Consider the following 23,750-nt stretch of genomic DNA (forward strand, 5'->3'; position numbering starts at 1 on the left):
TACTGAGAGCTCAAACCTAGACTTAACTTTCCAGGTATGGTCTCAGAGATGATGAAGAGAGGAGAATAATCCCTTCCCTTGCCCGGCTGGCAGCTGTCTTGCTGATGGAGCCTGAGTGTGCTCATCTTTGTTGCCACAAGGGCACACTGCTGTCTCATTTTTCTGTTGTGAGGTTCTGTGTTTCTGCTGAGGACTCTCTGGACCACAGCCCTGCCCTCAACCATGCTTCCTCTCACCTGGTATCATCTGCAGACTTACTGGAGGTGCACTCTGTACTATAATCACTATCAGTAATAAAAAGGTTAAGCACTCAAAACCTCTGAGAAACACTCCTAGCATCCAGCCACTGGCTGGACTTCACACCAGTACTCAGACCACTTTAATCACGGAGGTCCAGCCAGTTGTCGACTTATTTAACCACATCTCACAAGTGTAGCTATGAGATTGTTTACCTTGACTGTTTCTGGCACAACATCTACTGCACTTCTCTTGTCACAAAGCTGGTTACATCTTCATAAAAGTCAGTCTCAAATTCTTGATCCTTATGCGTTCTGCATGCTTGTTGAGATATTCTCATGAAAACTGGAATGTGTTCTTACTAGTTTGATTTGAAGTTTGTACTTTAAACTTAAATTTCAAAGACATTAAACATTCATGTAGCATTCTGATTTCACACATTTAATTTTCCCTGTGATACAGTATTCCCAACACTAATGCATATAAAATTGTTTACGTCAGGATCTTTCTAAAATTAAGCAAGCTTTGCCAAAACCTCATTATGCTCCGTTGCCCATAGCCACACCTATGAGGAGGCATGGATGGTTTACTTTAACTGTAACTACTACACTGATTCTTTTTCATATTGTAGAGTGCTTGTTCTTAGAAGAAAATATTGATTAAAAATGCCAAAGTAGAGCAAAATTAAAGGAACTTAGAGTTTTGTACATAATATTTTGACTTTTACTCGCATACTAAGACATGTTTATGTAGGTGGGTATGTCTCAACTCTGTTCCTGAGTCTGATGCTGTGTATACGTGTGAGTAGCTGTAAGGGTGAAGTTCCCCTGACTGAAAGATCATGGAATCACAGAATCACACACAGAATCACAGAATATTAGGAATTGGAAGGGACCTCAAAAGATCATCTAGTCCAATCCCCCTGCTGGAGCAGGAACACCTAGATGAGGTTACACAGGATAGTTTGGATTCAAAGGGATCTTAGAGATCATTCAGTTTCAACCCCTCTGCCTTGGGCAGGGACACCTTCCACTGGACCAGGGTGCTCCAAGCCCTGTCCAACCTGGCTTTGAACACTGCCAGGGATGGGGCAGCCACAGCTTCTCTGGGCAACCTGTGCCAGTGCTTCACCACCCTCACAGAAAGAACTTCTTCTTATATCTAATCTAAATCTCCCTTCTTTCAGTTTAATCAATTCCCCCTTGTCCTAATCCTACATGTCCTTGTCAAAAGTCCCTCTCCAGCTTTCTCATTGACCTCTTTATGTACTGGAAGGCTGCTCTAAGGTCTCCCTGGAGCCTTCTCATCTCCACGCTGAGCAACCTCAGCTCTCTCTGTAGGAGATGTGCTCCAGCCCTCTGAGTATCTTTATGGACTCCTCTGGTTTCAATCCAACACGTTCACATCCAGATCTGCCTGTATTTGCAACTGCGGGACTGTATAGCACTGGCTCCACAGGCTTTTTGCCACTGTCTTTTCATGAGTAGTTCAGCATAAGACTGGGAAAACCATGAGAGTCATGTTTTTCTGCTGGATTTTAATTTAACTCTGTTTAGTGTCCTGCTCCATTTCCCAGTGAGACCCCGCTGACGGATGCATTGTGCTTGCTCAAAGCACAGGCAGACCAGGGAGAAGGCTGCTTCTGCCTCTGCGCCAGCTTAGTGTGCTTCTGCTGTGCCTTATTAATGTTGCCCCAGGAGAGTTACATGTACTCCATATACACAGATTGGGGTGGTCCTCATTCAGGTTTGATGTTTTACACGCTACTTTGACCTAGGCATTCTTGGTGAAGATTGTTTCTATAGAAATTGAATTCTATAGGAAGTTTAAACTTTCAGAAGCTTTGCTTTACCGTAGTGTTTAGATGTGTTTTGAAATTGTAGAAAGCATTATCATTAAACAGTAGGATAGCGTAAGGGGATATTACTCCAGCCTCTGAAAAATTTACCTTTAGCAGAAATGAAGCCTCTAAAAACTTCCTAAAATGTCATTCTTATATGAAAATAAGTGGGTGCAAGCAGTGATTGGTTTATCAGTGGATCCAGGGGATTGCATAAATGCACTGTGCATCCAGGTTCCTGCTATAAATGTTCTATTGCCAAATATACCCCTGCTAATATCTCCAATGTTAATTTATAGTTCTTAACAACAGAGGGATTTAAGACAAATGCAAGCTATTTCTCTAGATAAATAAGATATTGAACCTCAAACCACAGTTCTATTGCTTATTTTCTTAGTGAGGGATAAAAATATAGAATTAAGCAAATTGTTGTTTTACTAGGAATAACCAAATGATCTGGAAGTTTCTGATGAAACTAATTATTTCTTGGGAAGAATCTTATCTAAATATTCATGATAACTTTATACGAGCCAACTCAGGAGGTATCTGTGTTTTCCTTATGGGTGTTTTCTATTACAAAAGCAAGCTCAAGAATTCACTGATGTGTAGCTTCCCTTTCCTTGTACTCATTTAGTGACACTAAGCAGCATCCTATGCAGTTGTGTTTTGCATAATAGATAAAAGGTAATTTTAAAGGCCTAGATATTTTTAAATAGATAAAGTGAAAATGCTCTTTTTTTTATATATATACATATTGTATTTATATTTTCTTAATAATTTTGGGAAATTGGCACAATCAAAAGAAAATAAAAAAGTACAAGAAATCCCAAACATGAACCCTGTGACAAGCACATCCATGACATAAAAGCCTTTAATGCCTGTGTGGCTTTATTGCTATAGCAACAAGAATTGGGCAGATGGGGTCGGATTTTGTACTAGCTATGAGCAGGGATTTTCTGTGTAACATGGTAACAAATCAAGTTGTCCTTATGCAAAATAATTCAATAGCTTTTAGGCATTTTTGAAAATTAAATGGGACTGTTTGTAAACAAGGTCAGGGCAAAGTAATTGTTGTTATTGAAATGACATTTGTGCAGGCTTCTGTGGATAAGTAAAATGAAATATTAAAAGCAAGTGCATTTTTTCAGGGGTAATTTAAGCCAGCAAATAGCATTTAGGTAAGGTGTTTGTGGCAGGTGGACTAAGTCATCTTGAAACTTTTGGCTCAGACTGTGGGACACTGAATCTGGCTTAAACAGCTGAGAGCAGATAATCAAAGCAAATACTCTCTCTTGGAATTCTCAAAAGAAAGTGATGCAGAGGTGGCCTAGCTTGTTCTTTATTCCAGCAAAACCCAACAGGAACATGCTTTCAAGCATGAAGGATGTTTCTTCTTAGATGGTAAGGCTGTCAGGGAGAACCTGGAAGACCAGAAGTCTCAGCTTTCCAATTAAAATAGTTTCTTTGTGCTGTATTGATCTTCTGATCTTGTTGCCAAGTGATTTGAATTTGAATGCTAATTGAGACCTGCAATTGTTCAGACCTTTAATTGCAGGTGCTTTCTGATTTTAATGATCCTGCAGGGTTTTGTGCTCACAGCAAGAACAGAGAAGTAAGAGTAATTAGGCAAAGTATTTTGGAGTGTCAGCCATGTGCAAGGAACAAGGGTATTGAGCCGATTGTGTGGCACCTGGAAGGGCTTAGCTGTGTTAATTTGAGTATCTGATGTGTTTAAGGGTGACCTGGGGTTCCTGTACAGCACCTCGTGAAAACCTCCAATAGCCCTAGTGCCACAGAGTTCAATCACACCAGCCAGAAATACTCCTTCCTCCGAAGCTGAGTGATCTCAGTTTTCTGGGAAACATGGCATAATATTACATCTTATGGAAACCACAGGAGATATTAAGTATGTGATATAGGGTTGCCAACTTAAATCTATGGACAAGAGTTCATTTTGACATTTTGAAATGTCATCTAATATAATGCACTTGAACTTCCAAAAAAGGTTTTTGACAGTGTTCCTTCCCCTAGAATATCTTCTGGAAACTTAGCTATCATGGAATAGGATTGAGGGATTATTCTGTTCATTAACCCATTCCTGAAAGGTATAAACAGTGACCTGTACTCAGATGGCTGGTAGGTAAGCAGTGAAATCACATAAGCATCAAAATTGTTTAACCTGTTTGTAAGTGGTTTGGAGAAGTAGTAATTTTTACAGGAGTGGAAAATTATTTTGATAGTAAAAGACGGTCATAAAGAATGACAAAATTTTCTAAAGAATTAGCCTGTCAGCAAGATCTAAAAAGCTGATGAATTAAATTCTCTACCAGTAAGTTCAAAGTTGAATGAAGGAGAAAGCTGCCTTAGCCAGGAAAAAGTTGTTCTACATACTTCTGTGCAAACATTAGTGATCTCTATTGCTCAAAAAATTGATTGCAATTTCAGAAATCTGTAAGAAAGGAATATAAAATAAAGCAGAAAGCATTGTATGAGAGCCAAAATATGTTGTATGCCTGTATTTTGTGTATTGTGAAAGCTTATCCATTGCTGTTACGGTTATTGGTGTAGATGAAATGTCTAGCCAGTGTAAGCTCACATGAAGTGGCCTAGATGGGCACAGGGATGTGTTTTGGGGAAGGAGAATTCTGTCTTTTCTTTATTTCTGTGCTTTTCTCAATTCTTGGTCAGATGAAACATGCTGGGTTAAAGCAGCCTTTGTCCAGCAGCTGTTGAGTGTTTGTCATCTTGCATTCTTGTGCCTCAGTCTTATTACTGGGCACTGATAAATACTTTGTAGTACATACTTTTATGTTAAACCATTTCACAGAGGAACACAGTACTTTACTGCCTCCAACCCAGTTTGTAGGCAAGTGAGCAAGATTCCTCCAAAGGCAGAAGCTCTCTTTGTAGGAGTGAGAGGAGCTGGAGAAGGACAGCACGCTTCGATTTCTCTGTCCTCCAGAAGTCTTCCATTGCAGTTGAAGTGCAGCTTAGCTTCTTTAGCGGGTATGGGTTAACGTATCCAGTATATTAAAAGCAATAATTATAGCCTAGGAGATATTTGTAAACATTAAAAAAGCGTTTGTGGGGAGTAGGGGAGAATGATCATGGCTGCGAACATTTGAGGCACAACAGTTTTGCCTCCGTTTCAATCAAGCTTTCAAGTAAAGAAATTCTAATTGTTAAAAATCTATATTGTATGTGTTTATAGACTTAGCTTTTCATTTCTAAATAGCAAAATCACTAGGGTTTTGGCAGACATCTGAATCTCATTAGAAAATGTACATCCAAAGCAGCTTATGAGGATAGAGGTTAATTTTAATTTTGGTAGATGCCTTAATTTTAAATGCTTGAAAACACAGTATGTTTCTGTATGTGTGTATTTATATGTATATTAATATATTCAAAATAAAAATTTCAATATCTTGTTTGCTTTTTCATTTTTATTTTTTGGTACTAAAAAACCCTATTGCTTTTTAAGCTGGACAGTAATTCTAAGCAAGGTCATTGATTTAGTACCATAAGAGATGCCTGTTTTTCTATTCCTGCATGACCTAGTTGCTGAGTAGCTGGTACACACTGGAGCTTACTAGGCTATAGAAGAGCTGATCAGGAAATGTAAGATTCTGCAAGTTGTAACATTCAGGCTAAAATGTGATAATTATAATTCTGACCTTTCACTCTATCAGTATTAACTAAGCTCACTGAGAGAAAGTATTTTGTTTGGGAGAAAATATGTTGCATGACTAAGTTGAACTAGAACAGTTATGTAACTCCATGTAAGCTTGAAATCAGGTTACTGAAGTTTGTCCTAGATGCTAAATTTGTCTTCTGGACTGTTGTCCTGGCACACAGCAGTTCTACTAGACTTTTGTTTTTCGTTCCCCCTGTCAAGTTAGAACATAATCATGGGTATATGCAGTGGCCTAATGAAATTCTTCAGTGGAAGAACTCCTCATTCCTCCTGTGTTCGGTATTGTACTCAGTTGTTCATCCATGCAAGAAATTTTCCTGTTCTCCTCTCTCTCTTTAAGTTTCTTTAAAGGTTTTGGCAGAGACTTTCTGAAGGCCTGTCAGAAAGCTGGAAGATGGTATGCATGAGAGCATCTTAATGGTTTCTTTTCTTGCTGGTCTCTTTAAAGAAATCTGTCTTCTTCCTGATATCTAATGTAAATCTCCCCTCTGTCAATTTAAAGCCATTCCTCCTTGTCCTGTCGCTACATGTCCTTGTCAAAAGCCGCTCTCCAGCTCCTTTAGGCACTGGAAGCTGATCTACGTTCTCCCCAGGGCCTTCTCTTCTCCAGGCTGAACAACCCCAGCTCTCTCAGCCTGTCTCCATGGGAAAGGTGCTCCAGCCATCTTCATGGCCCCCTCAGGACTTGCTCCAACAGGTCCATGTCCTTTTTATGTTGGGAGGCCCAGCATAAGATTTGCTCTAATCTGCTCTACCTCTGGTCCAGTTGTGATTTGAATTTTCCTTTTATGTACTCAAAACCCTCTTCTTTTCCTTCATGTTTGATTAGTTTTGTGTTGATTTGTGTTGGGTTACTTAAAAAAGTACAGAACAGTTTAGGGCCATGAATAATCTGCGCTGCATCTCATAAAAGTATTGGGTGGGCAAGAGCATCACCTACTCTCTTTCAATAAGGTTTAGTGGTTTGGCAGCTAATCAATCTTTAATCCATTTAATATATATTGTGTTCTTACAGTGCTTGCATGCTTTAATTGAAATGTTGCACAACATTGTCCTTACTTACATATTATTAATGCCGTTATCCTGTCAACCAAATGTGTAATCTCCTCAGATTACATTTGTGAAGTTAATTAGACCAAGTTATGTTGGTTATTGTTTGTTACTACTCTTTGATTTCCCTACGAAGCCTTCCTATCTTGATGCTGTATTTTGACTGAGCTTGAGGGAAACTATTTAGAAACCACACGTATGGAACTCATCCTTTAACCTCTCATAACAATTGTTTTCTTTGCTATTTTGGTGTTCAGACTTCTTATAAGTCACCTGGTATACTGTGAGGATCTCCTTGGAGATCTCTCTTTTAAAAATCTTTACTTTTAGTTACTTCGTATGCACTTACAAATGGATAGCCTAAGCATAGGCACTAAGTATGTAGCAGGTGAGTAGCATCTTCTGTAGTGACATACAGAGTAGATGTTTGAGAGCCCTTTAAAGATTAGTCTCTAGCAACTGAACTTCCTTCCCCTCCTGGACAACTCTGGTGCTGACCACACACAGACTGCACATATTGTCACTGAGACACAAGTGTCATTGCTGTAAATGGGATTTGGAACCAGCTGTGTCCTTGACCCTAAAACAACCTATACACACATTCTTCCTTATTTATTCTGCTCATCATCCTCTTGGTGGCGTGTATGAAGTTAGTGATCAAGTCTAAATATCAATTTGTTTAACTATTATTATTATTGAGAGTGAAAAACACTGTTAATACTGAATGGTATGCTTTATCTACTGCATGCCTTTATTTTGAGATCTTAATTTAAATGAGAGAGAAGGACAATAAGTAAATAAATAGCTTTTCAATCCAGACAGTCCTGGTATGGATACCTAACTGGAAATGATGTCAAAGTCTATTGTGCTTTTTTCAAGTGTATTTTGAAAAGAGATAGTTGCCTAGGTCAGTGTCTTTTTGAACAGAAGATTAATAAGCATGCATGGGGAAGAAAAATAAGTTCAGAGTATGTAAGTGAGAAGTTCTTAATGGGCCATCAATGGCAATGGCCAAATTAGAAATGATAGTAGAAAGAGAATGGAGAATTCCAGGCTTACTTGTGCTTGAATAAGGGTTTATTCTGCTCGAAGCACCTTCCTCTGTTTGCTAGTCCTCCCAGAAGTATAGCTGGTAAAGCCTCTCTGAGGACACAATATCTTACACATTTCATTAGTGAAGTTGCTTGCTGTTAATGTTCTGAGAACTGCATCTTAAGTCTGTGCATGGCACAATCGCCCAGTACAGAATATTGTGTGTTGGTGCTCTGTTAAAAAACATCTTTATTTACACTTGGTGTCTTTCAGTCTTTCTAAAACATTTAGGTTTGACGACCCAAGCATGGATTTGCAGTTACTGCCAGCAAATGTTTTATTTGAAAGTTGTGACATTAAATAAAAACCAAAACGCTATTTTTTTTCCTTCCTCCTTTCTAATAACCTTTAGGAGTATGAAAACCTTTGTCATTTGTTTTAAATATCCTTATGACAACTCCTTGTAAGCCTGTATGTGTTTATAGTAAATATTATACTGTGTTTGTCACCAGGGAGATTGCCACTATGAACTGGAGATTCAGCCTCACTTACGTATTGAAGACGTTAATGTTCAAAGGAATAAAAGTCATCCCTTCATGACCAGCTCTACATGTGATCAGAGGGCATGCTCATCTAGAAAAGAGGTGGCACACAGATCAAAAGTAAAACCATTTTTACCTGATACAGATGATAATGAGAGTGAATTCTTCACCACATTTAAAATAACAAAGCCAAAGACTCCAAAAGGAACTTCCAGATCTAATCTGGAAGTGCCTGTGTTAACTACAAATACTAATACTTCCGCTTCTCACTCAGCAGGAAGGCTTGCTGTGGTTGAAAATGCTGACCAGGGCAGTCAAGAGGATAAGGAACTAGAGGTGACATTTGACTTAAATGGATTTATTGACCTATGTGACAACAGTGACAGTACTGTAATTGATGAAAGTGCAGCAATGAAGGAAAACAAAACTGTAGATAAAGCTTGTAGGTCACTGGAGACAAACCACACAGATCTGGGTTATAGTAGCCTCACAGCTGAGAAATCACCTGTGTCCTCTGACTTATTTTATCTTCCTGAATCCTATGTGGATTCATTTGCACTTGTGAGACCACTTGAGGAGCCTTCTTGGTTAAAACAAGTATTTTCCAATGTGAAAAGGCTTTTATCACAATCTCCTCCCTCTTTGAATAAAGTTTATGATTTTGAAAATGTGGTGAGAAGTGAAGAAATAATACATCCTTTTCAAAAAGTTATTTCTGATAGTTATTCAGCGAGACTGCAGGACAAAGTCTTTCCTGCACCCTCAGAAGCTGATTATGCACTGCTGCACCTTGAAAATCCTGAAGGGAGGGTCACCAGTGAATTGTGTGGTTCTTTACGTACCTGTTTTTCAAAAACTGTGTCATCTTCTGAGACTGCTGTTGTTAAAGCCAAAGAGGAGCTTCACTGGGATGACAGCTGTGATAGTCTGTTTGACAACGAAGAGTTCACTGAAATTCAAGAGAATCAATATTTTGCTCAAAAAGAAGATATTGAACTTGACAAGAAAAAAGTGGTAGTGGATGAAGAGAAGAGTATACATTTATTTGAAGATGAACACCAATATGACACAAATAATAGAAGTTTTTCTACAAGCAATAAGCATTTAGTCAGGTCACATTCAGGTACGAGTGCTATTGGGCCAGTTGCAGAGCAGGGCTCTGAGTGGTTTCCTTCCAAGGTGTGCTGCAGGACCACTGATACAACCTGTGAGGAGCAGCCAAGAAGCAGTAAAACCACAGCCATGGAAATGCCAGGTGATGTTAGTGTGAGTGAGCAGTCTCTGAGTAACGATGATCTTTATGACTGTTCTCAAGAACTATTTTCTGTTAATTTTGATTTGGGATTTTCCATTGAAGAGTGTGAGAATGAAATCCTTGAAGAAAATATAGATACCAATAATACCAGGAAATCAAATGGTGCCTTACAGAGTCATGCTGATGTTAAATCCACTGAAGATAAAAAAAAATTACTGAATGATAGCTCCAAACTTGAAACATCACCAGAGTGGGATTGCAAAGGTCTTGAGAAAAGAGATGCTTCCACACCATTGCCATTCCAGAATAGGAGCGTGAATGGCAGAGAAGGAGCTGGGAGTGCTTCTGCTGTGATGCCTTTTCTGGAGTCAGGAGGTGAAAAAAGAAGTGGATCACCCAAAGCTTCGGCTCCTGCACTTTCTACCCCACGTAGAAAGGTTATTAATATTAAAGCTAACAGAAGAATTCCTCTGAATGTCTTCTCTAGTGACAGGGAAGAAATTGCAGAGGAGCCTCTTACAGATAAAGTAAATAAAAGCCTATGTAGGCAGAACTGTGGGAGTTCAGCTGTGGATGCACTTCATTCCCATTTGGGAAGAACTGAAAACCTGGACCACACCAACATTCCTAGTTCACATGTGTCTCCTGCTGAAGGTAGGGATTTCAAGGGTACAGTTAGTTAGTGCCTTCATGTTTAAATTAATAGAATCCAATAGCTTTTAGATCCTCAATTTAGCTTTATGACTAAGGTGGGAAGAATGAAAGGGAATAATGTAAATTGTTCTAAATACTAGAAGTTGGGTCAGTGAGGAGACTTTCCACTTTAGCTGCCTCTAAAGCCGTTTCTTAATATTCCCAGTGTCTGATTTGTAATCACTTGGATCTGTTGTACTCTGATCCCCAAATCCATGCCTTCATATTTTCCTATCATTGTTCCTGAGGAGTTGAAACTACTGATTCCTGTTTTGTTGACAATTGACTTGTATTCAAAATTTTCTGATTAGAGCTTCAGCACAAGCCAGGATTGTCTTAAAGATATTGACTGTTTGTAGGCTCTATTCTATTTTTATTTCCTCCCTTTTCTCCCCCACTTTTGTCTTTCTCTGGTTTAGGACCAACATACCATAAAAAAAAGTATTACATATTCAGATATTGCCAATATATAAGTGTCTGTCATTCTTCACTTGTAGGTCACTTACAGGTCATATTTACACCATTTGTTGTATTTCTGTCTTAACAAACTTGAACTGCTTTCAAAATAATTGAAACATAATAGTGCTTGGTCTGATTCATAAGGCACATTGAGGTGTTTTGAATGGCTTTGTTACTGTCCTTAGAACTGAAACAACGCAGAAACAGTCCTTTTGGTGGTAAAAGCATCTTTTTTTCTTCTCCTTCTCTTTGAATTTGTCTGATAATGTATTTTCTGAAGTTGATTGATTGTTGAATGCCACCTTTCTTCCTGAATCATCATCACACCTTCGAATGGCTATGTTAGTTTGCTGAATTTAAAAATTGTAATTGATTTAATAAGCAAGAATAATAAATTTAAAACAAACAAACCCACACAAACCCCCAAAACTACAAAAAGAAACAAATTGCTGTTTTAGAGTTGCAGGGTTAATAGTGAACCTGGACCAGGTTGTTTCATAAAACCCCAGGATGGAAGGAACCTCAAGGTTGGAATCTGGTCCAACCTTTCTGTCAAAGCGTGACCTAGACTAATGTCCCAACACCCTGTCCAGTCGAATGTTAACAGTGTCCAGTGCTGGGGAATCCACCACTTCCCTAGAGAGATTATTCCAATGGCTGATTGTTCTCAGTGTGAAAAATTTTTCTCTTGTGTCCAGTTGGAATCTCCCCAGGACTAACCTGTGCTCATTATCCCTCATCTTTTCCATGTGGCTCCTTGTAAAAGGAAGTCTCCATCTTCTTTGTAGCCACCGTTTAATACTGGAATGTGGTGATCACATCTCCGCTGAGCCTTCTTTTCTCTAGGATGAACAAGCCCACCTCTCTTGGCCCTTCCTCAAATGGCTTCCCAGTCCTTGGAACATCTTTGTGGCCGTTCTCTGCGCCCTCTCCAGGCTGTCCACATCTTTTTTGTGCAGCAGGGACCAAAACTGAGCATAGTATTCCAGGTGTGGCCTGGCAGGCACTGAGTTGGAGAGCTTGGTGCAGTCGGGTCTTGATAACCTCCCCAGGCAATGTATGTTGTTGAAATGGATAGTTATTGGGTTTTATATATATGTTATTGTAGAAGTGGAAAGTTTGGGAATTTTGTACTTTTCCTTAAAGAAATTAAAACTTTGGGTGATTCAGTTAAAACCAGCTTTCTGTCCCTCCCTATCCTGCTATACGCCTGAAGAAACAGAGCGAAAAATAAGACAGAATGTCATAGGTGCAAGTAGCATCAAGCCTGCTTTGTGGTGGGAAGGATGTTAAACAGGCAGTGTATCTATTGCACCAAATCCAGGGCCTCTCCATCAGAACTGGAGCTTTGTCATGCACAAAGGAAGATCTTATCTTTTATAAAAGCCAAAAACCAAAAAGGTTTCGTTAAACCAAAAAGGCTGCTGTCATTTGAAAAGGAATTGGAAAGAGGACTTTTCTGTGAGCTCTGGTCTCGTTCAGTGGACTCAAAGGGAGATGTGTTACAAAATGCTTCCAGAAGTGCAACTGTTACTCAACTTCAAAGGGCTTTTGCTCTTGTTTTCAAGACACCTTTTTCTGTGTTTTGTACTGCCTGGGATAATCACTTTTACTCAGCAACTCTCCAGGGAAGCAGGATTTATTGTATATCTCAGCTGGAGATTATTTATTTTGATTACCAAGGCTAAAGAGAACAATATTTGCCACATAAATCAATAAGTAATCTCCTTTGTAGGTACTTGTATAAGAGAGATTTTGATTTTGATTGCTCAGTTATAGAAATACTGTGTTCTGAACAATGCATTTTCTTGTGAATGCTGTTTACTATTTTTTTCTGTAGGAACCAGCAGTGAGAGTGAAGAAGAGATAGTTTTCCAGAGAAAAAACAGGAGAAAAAAGAATGTTTTGAAGTCTCCTGATGTGAGTCTTAGCAAAAGAAAAAAAAGAAAATAAAAAGAGAAGCAAGATGCCAAATCAAACACCAAACCCAAAACCCTCGTTGCAATTGTACTTATTTCTGTTTACACAGGTTATGAATGACAGTGACTTTGAATCACCAATTTGTGCCAAGAGAAAACGTCGGCACCCACGTAACATGGTAAGGGCGAGAAGTAAAGCAAGCTCATTTCTGGAGTATATATTTAAACATTTACTTTGTCAGTCACTAGGCAAGTGTTCTTATAAAAATATTTTATGCCATTTGACCTAAGGAGTATTAGAATGTAATTGCTTTCCTTCCTTCAATTCTTTCTCAAGGTCTCCAAAGATGACTTTGTAGGTGGTTTTTGACAGTGAAATACTGTTATAGGCAGGAGAGCTGCACGTCTCCCTTTGTGGAAGGCAGTAAAGTAACCTCTGCTGCAAAGCTTTGAGGAAAAGAAATAATTCATGTCACATTTGACCTGGTTTTTCTTCCAATTAACCTGTTTTTTCTGTTCCTTTTGTGTTTATTAGGGTGATTAGCATGATTGCATTATTTTGCCATAGCAGATCAGCCACATAAAAATTAGGTATTGCTTCAAACCCCCAGTTGTCGAAGGATGATTGTGTAATCAAAGTATTGCTTGCTTTAGTCTTTATTTACTGAGGTGTTTGTGAAATGTTCCTCTAGCCAGACATGTCCAGTGATGACAGCATGGATTTTCACAAGAACTCACGCAGGACCATAAATAACTCCACAGCCTCTAACAAAAACCAGCTGAGAAGTACAAAACGGCCAAAGGTCAAGAGCAGTTTCACAAACAAGGTCTGTGGCATTATGTCTCTCTTAATATGCTGAAGGTTGTATTTGAAGTGGTTTGTGTTTAAATTGCAACGTAGATAATGGCTACGCGTTGTCTTATATATGTGTATGGAGGTATGTGCACATTGGCAAAGTTACAAAGTCTAGGTCAGAAGAATTGGTCTTTGAACACGAGCAGCACATCATGTTACCGAACAAAACAAAAAAAGAGACATAAGGAGGCATAGTGAAATTCTACTTCATGTCCAAACTGCAAGAATGAATTGAAAATATTTTCTCATTTGTCTATATTTAAACTTTAAAAAAAACCCACAACAAAACAAAATATGAAAATGACAGAAATGTTGAGCACTGGTTTTGCATACTTAAGATGAAAATTCACCATGTCATTGGATGACTCATTCTGGAGCTCATATGTATTTTATGGCCTAAAAAGTGGAGCTTCTGTCTATTTTATGGCCTTTGTAGGATCTCATGATAAAACTGTATCATAGTAGGCATGCAGTTGGGCAATTGTTTGGTTTTAAGACATTGTTTAGGGGGGTCAAGTCTCAGAGCTGTTTTACACAAGCTTCTTGCAAACGTTTGATGTGAAATCTTGAAACACTGGATAAAGGGTCTTAACCCTCACATCCATTGCCTGACTTTCAGAAGAATCTGCATAATAATCACAAGCAAAATAACAATCTACATTGCAAGTAGAACTCAAAGATTACTCAAACTCGGGAAGCTCAGGTTCTTGACCAGAACTTAGGCTATTAGGATACTTGATCCTATGAATTTACCACCTACTTTAGTGGTTTTCACTTTTGAATACGTTAAGACAGAGATGGTCCCTCGACCCCAAAGCTTAAATCTTAACTTAATGCTTTACACTTTAATCTGTTACTGCAGCAGGACTGGATGCAGGAGAGGATGTAGGACAGAATCATATAGTAAGTTTAATAGCTCTTAAATATGCATAGATGTGGTTCTGCTGGGCAAAAATTACCATAATCGGGGCTCTGGGGCACATTATGTTGGATATTTTAAAGCTAATCTTCATTATGGAGACTTCCCTATAGCATCAATATTTTATGTTCTGGAATACAAACAAAGATGTAGATGAAAAGTCCGTTTTGCAATTTTATGTAAACATACTTTTTAATGTGAGACCAGAAGGTTCATGGAAAAAGAGCCTTGTATACTTACTAAATTCTACTCTGCCTTCACGTATCATCTTACCTAAGCATACTGATGTTTAGGTAAGATGATATATGAAGGCATATTGTCTTACCTAAACAACGGTGATGAACATGTCAGAATTCCAGATCCACAGAAGGTTCAAGACATCAAAATCATTCTGATCAGTCCACCACCAGTTACAGTGTTCTGTCAGAAGTTCGGGTAATGGAGTTGTAAATGCAGGAGAGATCTGCAGTTAAAATTACCGAGATTATGAGAAGCCCAAGGTGACCAAAATAGTGACTGGCAATGAATTCAGAGGTTCAATAAATAATAGAAGAATGTGGTACCTTGTTTCCCAGGTGTGATCATACTCGTGACTCTCAGTTTCTGGTGTCACAGTGCTTTTCTGGTGTCACAGGGCTTTTCACACTGCAGGGTTTGTCCCCTCTGTAGTCCTTCACAAGTAAGAAGGATTAAGATTAATTGGCAATAGCATTGAGAGTTCTTTCCTGTAAACAGATGACCTCCAGTGTGTTTCAGAATAGTCAAAATTGTTCTAGAAAAGGAACTAGTAATAATGCCTGCCGTTCAGGCTTACTAATTGGTGTAAGCAAATAATTAAAACTTGGAAAACCTGAAAATCAGAGGTGTCACTGTAGCACAATTCACACCAGTCTTCCATGTACTAAACTAAAATTCACAGCTTTGCTTTTTATTCAAAGTATTTTGAAGGCAAAGAATTATTCCTTTGGAGTAATTGGGATATATAATGGTTTGAGGTTTTTTGTTTCATATTTTACTTTAGTATGTTATAGTTGAAATCATAAGAGAAAAAGTTAGCTGAATATAAAGTCTCTCTGGCAAAACATCTTCCTGAACTCGTTTTGTTTCCATGTACATTCTAGTGAATGTTTTGTTGTCTGGTTTTGATGGAATTAGGTACCAAGGTTTGTATCCTGTCTCCTGGGCTGCAGTTCATATGTGAAGTGCCTCATCTTCCCTGAAAGATTAGCATTTTTTCAATAATGAGTTGCATTGTCTTATGAATTTATGAAACAATCCCAAGTCGTAAACAGAAAAGAGCAAACCAGTGTGAAATCTGTATCTGTATTTTTTAGAGGACCTGGGTTCAAAGTAATGCAGCACTTCAAAATCAAATCAGATTCTTGAAAGAAAATAAAATGAGTAAAACTACACTTGTAAGTCACAAAATAAACTAGTATTTTGGAGTAGCTCAGCTGCAATGTGTTAACGTTAGTAAACTGCCTGGGCTGTTAACTAGCAGGCAGTGCTGCACACTGTGGTTACCTTTGGCCAGGGCTTTGAAATGGAAACCAGCTTCACCCTCCTGCCCAGGTAGGCAGATGTTTGTGTGCTGTCCTTTGTTGCACTGAACTTCATGTTCTTTACATCAGCTCTCCCAGTGATGGATTCTCCTTTCAAAGACAGGAGCCTGATATCTGTGAGCATCGAAGCAGCTGATGCTGTGAAGTAATGAGCTGATTTAATCAGAGGTCTCATAGGCATTATTAGTTAATTGGGAGCCAGCTTTTAACTAAAATTTGGTTTCTTTTTTTTTTTTCTTTTTTAGACTGCAGCAAGACAGTTTTTAGATGAAGAAGCTGAGTTGTCCCAGCAGGATGCAGGCTGTGTTTCTTCTGATGAGACTGATGATGCAGAGAACGAGCTGAACTCTTCACTTGTTCAGTTCCTGAACGATGATGTAGAAATCACACAAGTGTTAAATGGTGAATGAGAAAAGCTCTTTATGCTTTTAAGATCAGGGGTGTTGCTTAGCAAGTGGTGTGTGGTAGGCATGGACATTCAGTCAGCTAGTTAGCAGTAACCTCCTCAGCTGTGGTAAATCAGATGCTTTCCATTATATATTTGTACCTTGTCTTCTTTTATTCTCATAGGTTTCTTATGTAGTAAGTTCTTCACTGGAGTCTCTACTATGTGATAGCTTTGGGCAGGCTGGAATCAGTTCTTTGAGGATTGTGGGGAAGAAGATCACCTCACTAAACCTCAACCACCCCCTCCTGTGCCATTGTGACTGAACATAATTTGCCAGTTCACGTAGAAATTTCGGAACCTCTCAGGTGTTCTGTTAAAGAGAAACCTAAAATATGGTATGAAATAACAATAGGTAACTTTACAGTGTTGGTACTGACAGAGCTGAGAAGATAATGCTGCTTTCTGGCTGAGATGCTTTACTTATCCTGTGCTTATGAACCTTGTCTTTGGGATGTTTGCATTATGGAATCATCCTATTACCATTTAAGATTCCCAGATGTTGCTAAGAAATTCCCTCCTCCACTGAAATTGTGAATTGTTCCTTGTAAGACCCTGCGTGGATTTCAAAACACCCATCCCTTTCCCATACAGGCTCTGAAATAAGTTGTGTTTATTTTGGAAGAGACTTGCAATGTGGAAAACGGAATGATTGAGGTTTCCTGTGGCAGATATCACCCTTGTCTCTGCCACGGCCATCCCGCGCTCTGCCTGCTGAGAAAACCTTCTCCATGGCAGTCCTCGTGACAGCACCATGGGTAGACCTAGTCCTTCACTTCAGGATTTTAAGAGTTGTCTGGAGAATTGCAAATTCTCCAGGTTTGTAGGAGACTATAAAGGAATTACTTAATATGGAAAACAGAGTGTAATAATAATGAATTAAAAATGTATCCTTAGTAATACTGTATACTCTTTTATCATCTTGTTCTAATGCAGACTTTGAGATGAAAGGAATTTACCTGAAATCTGTGCGTAGTCCAGCTCTTGGCAATAGATACAAAATGGTTCATCGTGAATTCAACGCCATGGAGATTTTCTCACAGGTATGGAACAAAGTTACATCTGTCCTTGTGAAATTCTTATGGTGTGTGACTCTATTTAGGTTCTAATCCTACTTTAAAGTGTAGTTTCCAGCCTATAGTTGATAAATGATAAGTTCTAACACAAGACTTTGTTTGGTTTTGACTTCATTTTGGTTTTTAAGTTAATGTGTGCAGACACTGATGCTTTGATAGAAGCATACACACCCTGTTCTTCAGCTGGAGGGAGGCTGTCCACCAGTCTGAAGCAAAAGCATCCCAGTCCCTAGTTGTCTTTTGACTGAAGGTGATCATTGTTGATCAATGTAGGACAGCACAGTCCTTCCAGGTTTGGCAATGTATCTCCCCCTCTCCACTGTCTTCTGCTGTCACAAAGGATGCCAACTACCACATCCTAAGGATGAAGCCTCTGACCCAGCATGTGATGTTTCAAAGCTCTCACCCAACTTCTCAGTTTGGTGAAACAAGCAATCCCCAAACGGAGGTGTAAAAGTTTGGATGTTACATGGTTGTATGTCAGGTTGCCCTGTGCTCTTGATGCCACACAGGCAGTAGTGACAAGAGGTAACATTTGTCTAGCAATTAGAAAGTTAGCTGCCAAAATAATAGATCATAGAATAACACAGAATGGTTTGGGTTGGAAGGAGCCATACAGTTCCAAACCCCCTGCCATGGGCAGGGACACCTTCCACCAGACCAGTTTGCTCCAAGCCCCGTCCAGCCTGGCCTTGAACACTGCCAGGGATGGGGCAGCCACAGCTTCTCTGGGCAACCTGTGCCAGTGTCTCACTACCCTCACAAGGAAGAACTTCTTCCTAATGTCTAATCAAAATCTCCCCTCTTTCATCTTAAAGCTATCCCCCCTTGTCCTATTCCTACATGCCCATGTGAAAACCCCCTCTCATCTTTCTTGTCAGCCCCTTTAGGTACTAGGAAGCTGCTGTAAGGTCTCCCCAGAGCCTTCTCTTCTCCAAGCTGAACAACCCCAGGTCTCTCAGCCTCCTTCACAGGAGCAGTGACTCAGTGTCCTTCCCCCTGTGCAGACATGTGCGAAGGAGATACTCCTGCCTGTAATTCAGCTCGTTTGGTGGTAGTGCTAGCGAGCAAGTCTTGCTTCATTGGTGATATTACAATTAATATTTGCATTAAAAGGTTTCCGGTGATGAATCCTTGGCCTGATCAAAATCTGAGTGTATGCTCATTCTGGGCTCAGCTAACGGTATGTTGAGCCCTTCTGGGAAGTAGCTCAGGAACTGCAGAGCAAGGGAGGGTTTGGGAGGTGGGGAAGCACCCAGGCTTCGCAGTACTTGTGTGCATTATGGATTGTATATGCAACGTGCTTTATGGAGAAGAGGAGCAAAATCATTACAGTATTTCAAAACTTACTGGGTTTGGGTTTTTTCTCTTCACAGATTCCTGAACAAGACCAGGCTTATGCAGAAGATAGTTTCTGTGTTATAGAGGAGGAGGAGGAAACCTGCAGAAAAAGTGAATCTAGTGAGGAGGAAGTGTCCATTAATTTTGATCTCCTGAACAATGAGAACTTTACTAATGGAAGAAAACAGTACCTCACTCGACGCAGACAAAAAGTAAACCAGGCCAGGATGGAAGAGAACTATTCAGCCCCAATGCAAAAGAAGAAACTATCCCGAATTATTGTTCTCAGTGATTCTAGTGGGGAAGAAACAAGTGTCAGCAATGAAAAGTCCATGAAAACAGACTGTGTCAGGGCACAACAGGAAAATGCTAAGTTACCCAAGTCATTTCCTTCAGTCTGTTCTGCACAGCACAAAGAAATTGCTGGGGAAAGTACTGTTCATCATTCTGCAGAAGACAAAAGCAAGATGCTTCTTGGCTTGAAAGCTTCAGTATCTGAAATGCTGGATTTTCACCCAGACCATCAAGTCAGGAGCACACGCTTTTCACCAGCCATCACTAGCTGTGCTTTGGGGAAAGAGAATCTCCAGGCTTCCAGTGAGGTTCGTGTTAATTCAATGCAAGGGCCTTCCTCTTACCTCATGTTTTCTAAAGAAGCAACCCTGGCGGGACCCTGGTGTGTTGCACTGTTGTTCTGAGGGCTGTCAGCAGTGTGGTAAAGGAGCAGAACTATTCTGCTTATACTGCTTTGCACCATCTCCCGTTTCTGTGATACAGGAAGCATTTGTACTCACATGGTGACCTGGAGAGTATTTTAGCAGTCAGTAATAAAAATCATGGAGGAATATGGATCTATTTCAAATTGCAGAGAGTGTCCACTAATTATTTGGGTTTTGTAGTTAAAAAATACTTGTTTGCTGTCCTAAGTGAACAACCTTCATAGTCTGATGTTGGATTCCTGACCTCTTACACTTTTCTTCCTGAACTTCTATCATTTACAGGATTCAGGTTTTGTTGAACTGATCTTAAAGGTCTTTTCCAACCTAAATGATTCTATGACTGTGGAGGCTGCATGCTTTTGTCATTCAAGCTGCTAAATAATTGGATTAAAAAGAAAAAAATGGAACTAAGTGTATCTGTTAAGCATCAGTATTTGAAATACATATTTTCTTTATGGGCATGTTCTTTGGTGTTACGCTTCTGTGATTTCTGAGAAATACAGTGTGTTTTGCATCATTTACAGGTGGCAAGTTCTTTGAAGAACACCAGTAGAAGCACTTCAGTTCCATCTTGTTCTGCTTCCAAAACCCCCTCTCCAGCTACAGCTCTGTTTTCACGAGACCCTCTGGAGAAAAAGCCCTCACTCTGTATTCTGGTAGATAGTCGTGAGATCTCCTCTGGAGCAGAGGTGATTTCCTCCTTGAAGGCTGTTCATGCTGTGAAGGTGCAGGTTTGCACTCTGAGCAGCAGTGATTACATTGTGAGCAACCGCATGGCAGTGGAAAGGATGTTTCTGTCAGAATTACTGAACTCTATGAACAGGACTAAAGTCACCCAGAGGATCCAGTGCCTGCAGAGCATGTTTGAGAGAACATGTGTGGTTGTGGAAACGGACAGGATAAAACCAGGTAGGTGTTCCAAGGGTAGGGGGTGCACCGGTGTCTGCTCAGGGCTTGCGCTGGCCACACTGGCTTTGTGTATGGCACAGGCAGAAAGCAGAGTGAAACCCTGTACTGTAGTCTCTGTAGCAGCATTACATTAATAAGGTCACCAGCTGAAAATTAAAATTCATTTTGCTTTTGAGGGCCATTTAATAGAGGCACGCTGGATCCAGCTGGATATGTTGCTTACCAGTTGCTGAGGCAGGGAAAAGCAAGTTGATTCAGACATTATTAACTGACCATATTAATAAGTCCAAAAACCCCCAACTTCAAGACAGATTTCAGAAAAGATGAGAACAGCAGAATAAAGGAACAAGCACAGTTTTTTCCATGCTTTGTCCTAAAATAATAGTGGACTCAAGAAAAAGTGAGTTCTCTGTCACACTGAAAAGGAACATCCTCACAGTCCAGACTCAGTGAGAATGACAACTGGTCTGGGCACACCACCTACACACCGTGTAGTAACTCTGCCTCCAAATTGGAGACACCAAACCACATGCTGGCTGCTGCTTGGACAAGTGAAAGGCAATCAGCTGAATGAAATCAGTTTTTAAAAGAAAAGAGCAGCACTCCTACAAGGAGTTACTTTGGGAAGGCTGCAGCTGAGCTATCACCTTGCATCACAAGGCACAGAACAGAGTTACAAAGACACTTCCTGACTTGGTTAAACATTTGTGGAAAATTCTAGACTGTTTCTTGAATTTGTATAGTTTGGACAAGCCCTTTGTTTTAATCCTAACATCCAAATTATGAATCAAACCATTTTACTAATGCCTCTGTTCTACAGTGCCGTGTAGAAGATAACTGAGGTGCCTTGCTTGCACCTGCTTTGCAGAAGAGGGAACTAGAGCTCACAGCGCCAATTAAATTACAGATGTTCTAGTGGAGTAAAACTCCACAACTTGAAATCAAAATGTTGTGGATGCAGCTCTGGTTTAGTGACATAAATCCAATTTATCACTAGTTCACATATGAGAACGATGATAGAATTGGTCACTGGCAGTGTAACTTCTCAGAGGGGTTGCAGATGAGCCCTTATCTGCTTTATTTCGCCATTGCTGGGGGTCTTACCCATTTTCATTGATTGTGCCCAGATTTTATCATGACAGCTTCCAGAGCACTGCCAGTTTTATTGAATCATAGAATCATAGAATAGTTAGGGTTGGAAAGGACCTTAAGATTATCAAGTTCTAACCCCCCTGCCATGGGCAGGGACACCCCACACTAAACCATGTCACCCAAGGCCTCATCCAACCTGGCCTTGAACACCGCCAGGGATGGAGCATTCACAACTTCCCTGGGCAACCCATTCCAGTGCCTCACCACCCTAACAGTAAAGAATTTCTTCCTTATATCCAATCTAAACTTCCCCTGTTGAAGTTTGAACCCGTTACCCCTTGTCCTGTCACTACAGTCCCTGATGAATAGTCCCTCCCCAGCATCCTTAGAGGCCCCCTTCAGATACTGGAAGGCTGCTATGAGGTCTCCATGCAGCCTTCTCTTCTCCAGGCTGAACAGCCCCAACTTTCTCAGCCTCTCTTCATACGGGAGGTGCTCCAGTCCCCTGATCATCCTCGTGGCCCTCCTCTGGACTTGTTCCAACAGTTCCATGTCCTTTTTATGATGAGGACACCAGAACTGCACACAATACTCCAAGTGAGGTCTCCCGAGAGTAGAGGGGCAGGATCACCTCCTTCGACCTGCTGGTCACGCTCCTCTTGATGCAGCCCAGGATACGGTTGGCTTTCTGGGCTGCGAGCGCACACTGAAGCCGGCTCATGTTCATTTTCTCATTGACCAACACCCCCAAGTCCTTCTCCGCAGGGCTGCTCTGAATCTCTTCTCTGCCCAACCTGTAGCTCTGCCTGAGATTGCTCCGACCCAGGTGTAGGACCTTGCACTTGGCATGGTTAAACTTCATAAGGTTGGCATCAGACCACCTCACAAGCGTGTCGAGGTCCCTCTGGATGGCATCCCTTCCCTCCAGCGTGTCAACCGAACCACACAGCTTGGTGTCATCAGCAAACTTGCTGAGGGCGCACTCAATCCCACTGTCCATGTCATTGACAAAGATGTTGAACAAGACCGGTCCCAACACCGATCCCTGAGGGACACCACTCATTACTGGCCTCCAGCCGGACATGGAGCCATTGACCACAACTCTTTACGTGAGGCCATCCAGCCAGTTCTTTATCCACCGAGTGGCCCACCCATCAAACTGATGTCTCTCCAATTTAGAGACAAGGATGTCATGTGGGACACTGTGGAACGCTTTGCACAAGTCCAGGTAGATGACATCAACTGCTCTGCCCCTGTCCATCAGTTTCGTAGCCCCATCATAGAAGGCCACCAAATTGGTCAGGCAGGATTTCCCCTTAGTGAAGCCATGCTGGCTGTCACCAACCACCTCCTTGTTTTTCATGTGCCTTAGCATGCCTTCCAGGAGAATCTGCTCCAAGATTTTGCCAGGCACAGAGGTGAGACTGACTGCTCTGTAATTCCCTGGGTCATTCACTTTCCCCTTCTTGAAAATGGGGGATATATTATCCTTTTTCCAGTCGTCAAGAACTTCACCTGACTGCCATGATTTGTCAAATATGATGAACAGTGGCTTAGCAACTTCATTCCCCAGCTCCTTCAGGACCCGTGGATGGATTTCATCAGGTCCCATGGACTTGTGTACATTCAGGTTCTTTAGATGGTCTCGAATCAGATTTTCTCCTACAGTGGGCCTAGGGTCTTCATTCTCACAGTCCCTGCATCCGCCTTCCAAGACTTGGGTGGTGCGGTCAGAGCCTTTGCCATTGAAAACCGAGGCAAAGAAGTCATTAAGAACCTCAGCCTTCTCCAAATCCAGGGTAGCCAGTTCTCCCGATATCTTCCAGAGGGGGCCTACGTTGTCCCTAGTCTGTCTTTTACTCGCTACGTACCTGTAGAATCCCTTCCTGTTATCTTTCACATCCCTAGCCAAGTTTAATTCTAACTGAGCCTCAGCTTTCCTCACCTGGTCCCTAGCTTCCCAGACAGCATCCCTGTATTCTTCCCAGGCCGCCTGTCCTTGTTTCCACCTTCTATAAGCCTCTTTTTTCCTTTGAATTTTCCTCAGCAGCTCTTTATCCATCCAAGGAGGTCTCCTGGCCCTCCTGCTGCACTTCTTTTAGTTGGGATG

The 23,750-nt window shown here is 40.7% G+C and overlaps 1 protein-coding gene across 1 annotated transcript in view; it reads left to right on the forward strand.

The window, feature by feature from the left end:
* FANCM (FA complementation group M) overlaps positions 1-23,750 on the forward strand; it is a 73,066-nt gene that overhangs the window by 47,491 nt on the left and 1,825 nt on the right. Inside the window, exons 14-21 of the mRNA XM_080619028.1 lie at positions 8,366-10,304; positions 12,643-12,722; positions 12,832-12,900; positions 13,414-13,548; positions 16,304-16,460; positions 17,440-17,546; positions 18,956-19,522; positions 20,164-20,548. Of these exons, the coding sequence (XP_080475154.1) occupies positions 8,366-10,304; positions 12,643-12,722; positions 12,832-12,900; positions 13,414-13,548; positions 16,304-16,460; positions 17,440-17,546; positions 18,956-19,522; positions 20,164-20,548 (3,439 nt within the window). The remainder of the gene's footprint in view (positions 1-8,365; positions 10,305-12,642; positions 12,723-12,831; positions 12,901-13,413; positions 13,549-16,303; positions 16,461-17,439; positions 17,547-18,955; positions 19,523-20,163; positions 20,549-23,750) is intronic.

The sequence above is a fragment of the Psittacula echo genome, assembly GCF_963264785.1.
Source record: "Psittacula echo genome assembly, chromosome: 5".
In the NCBI taxonomy this organism is placed as follows: Eukaryota; Metazoa; Chordata; class Aves; order Psittaciformes; family Psittacidae; genus Psittacula; species Psittacula echo.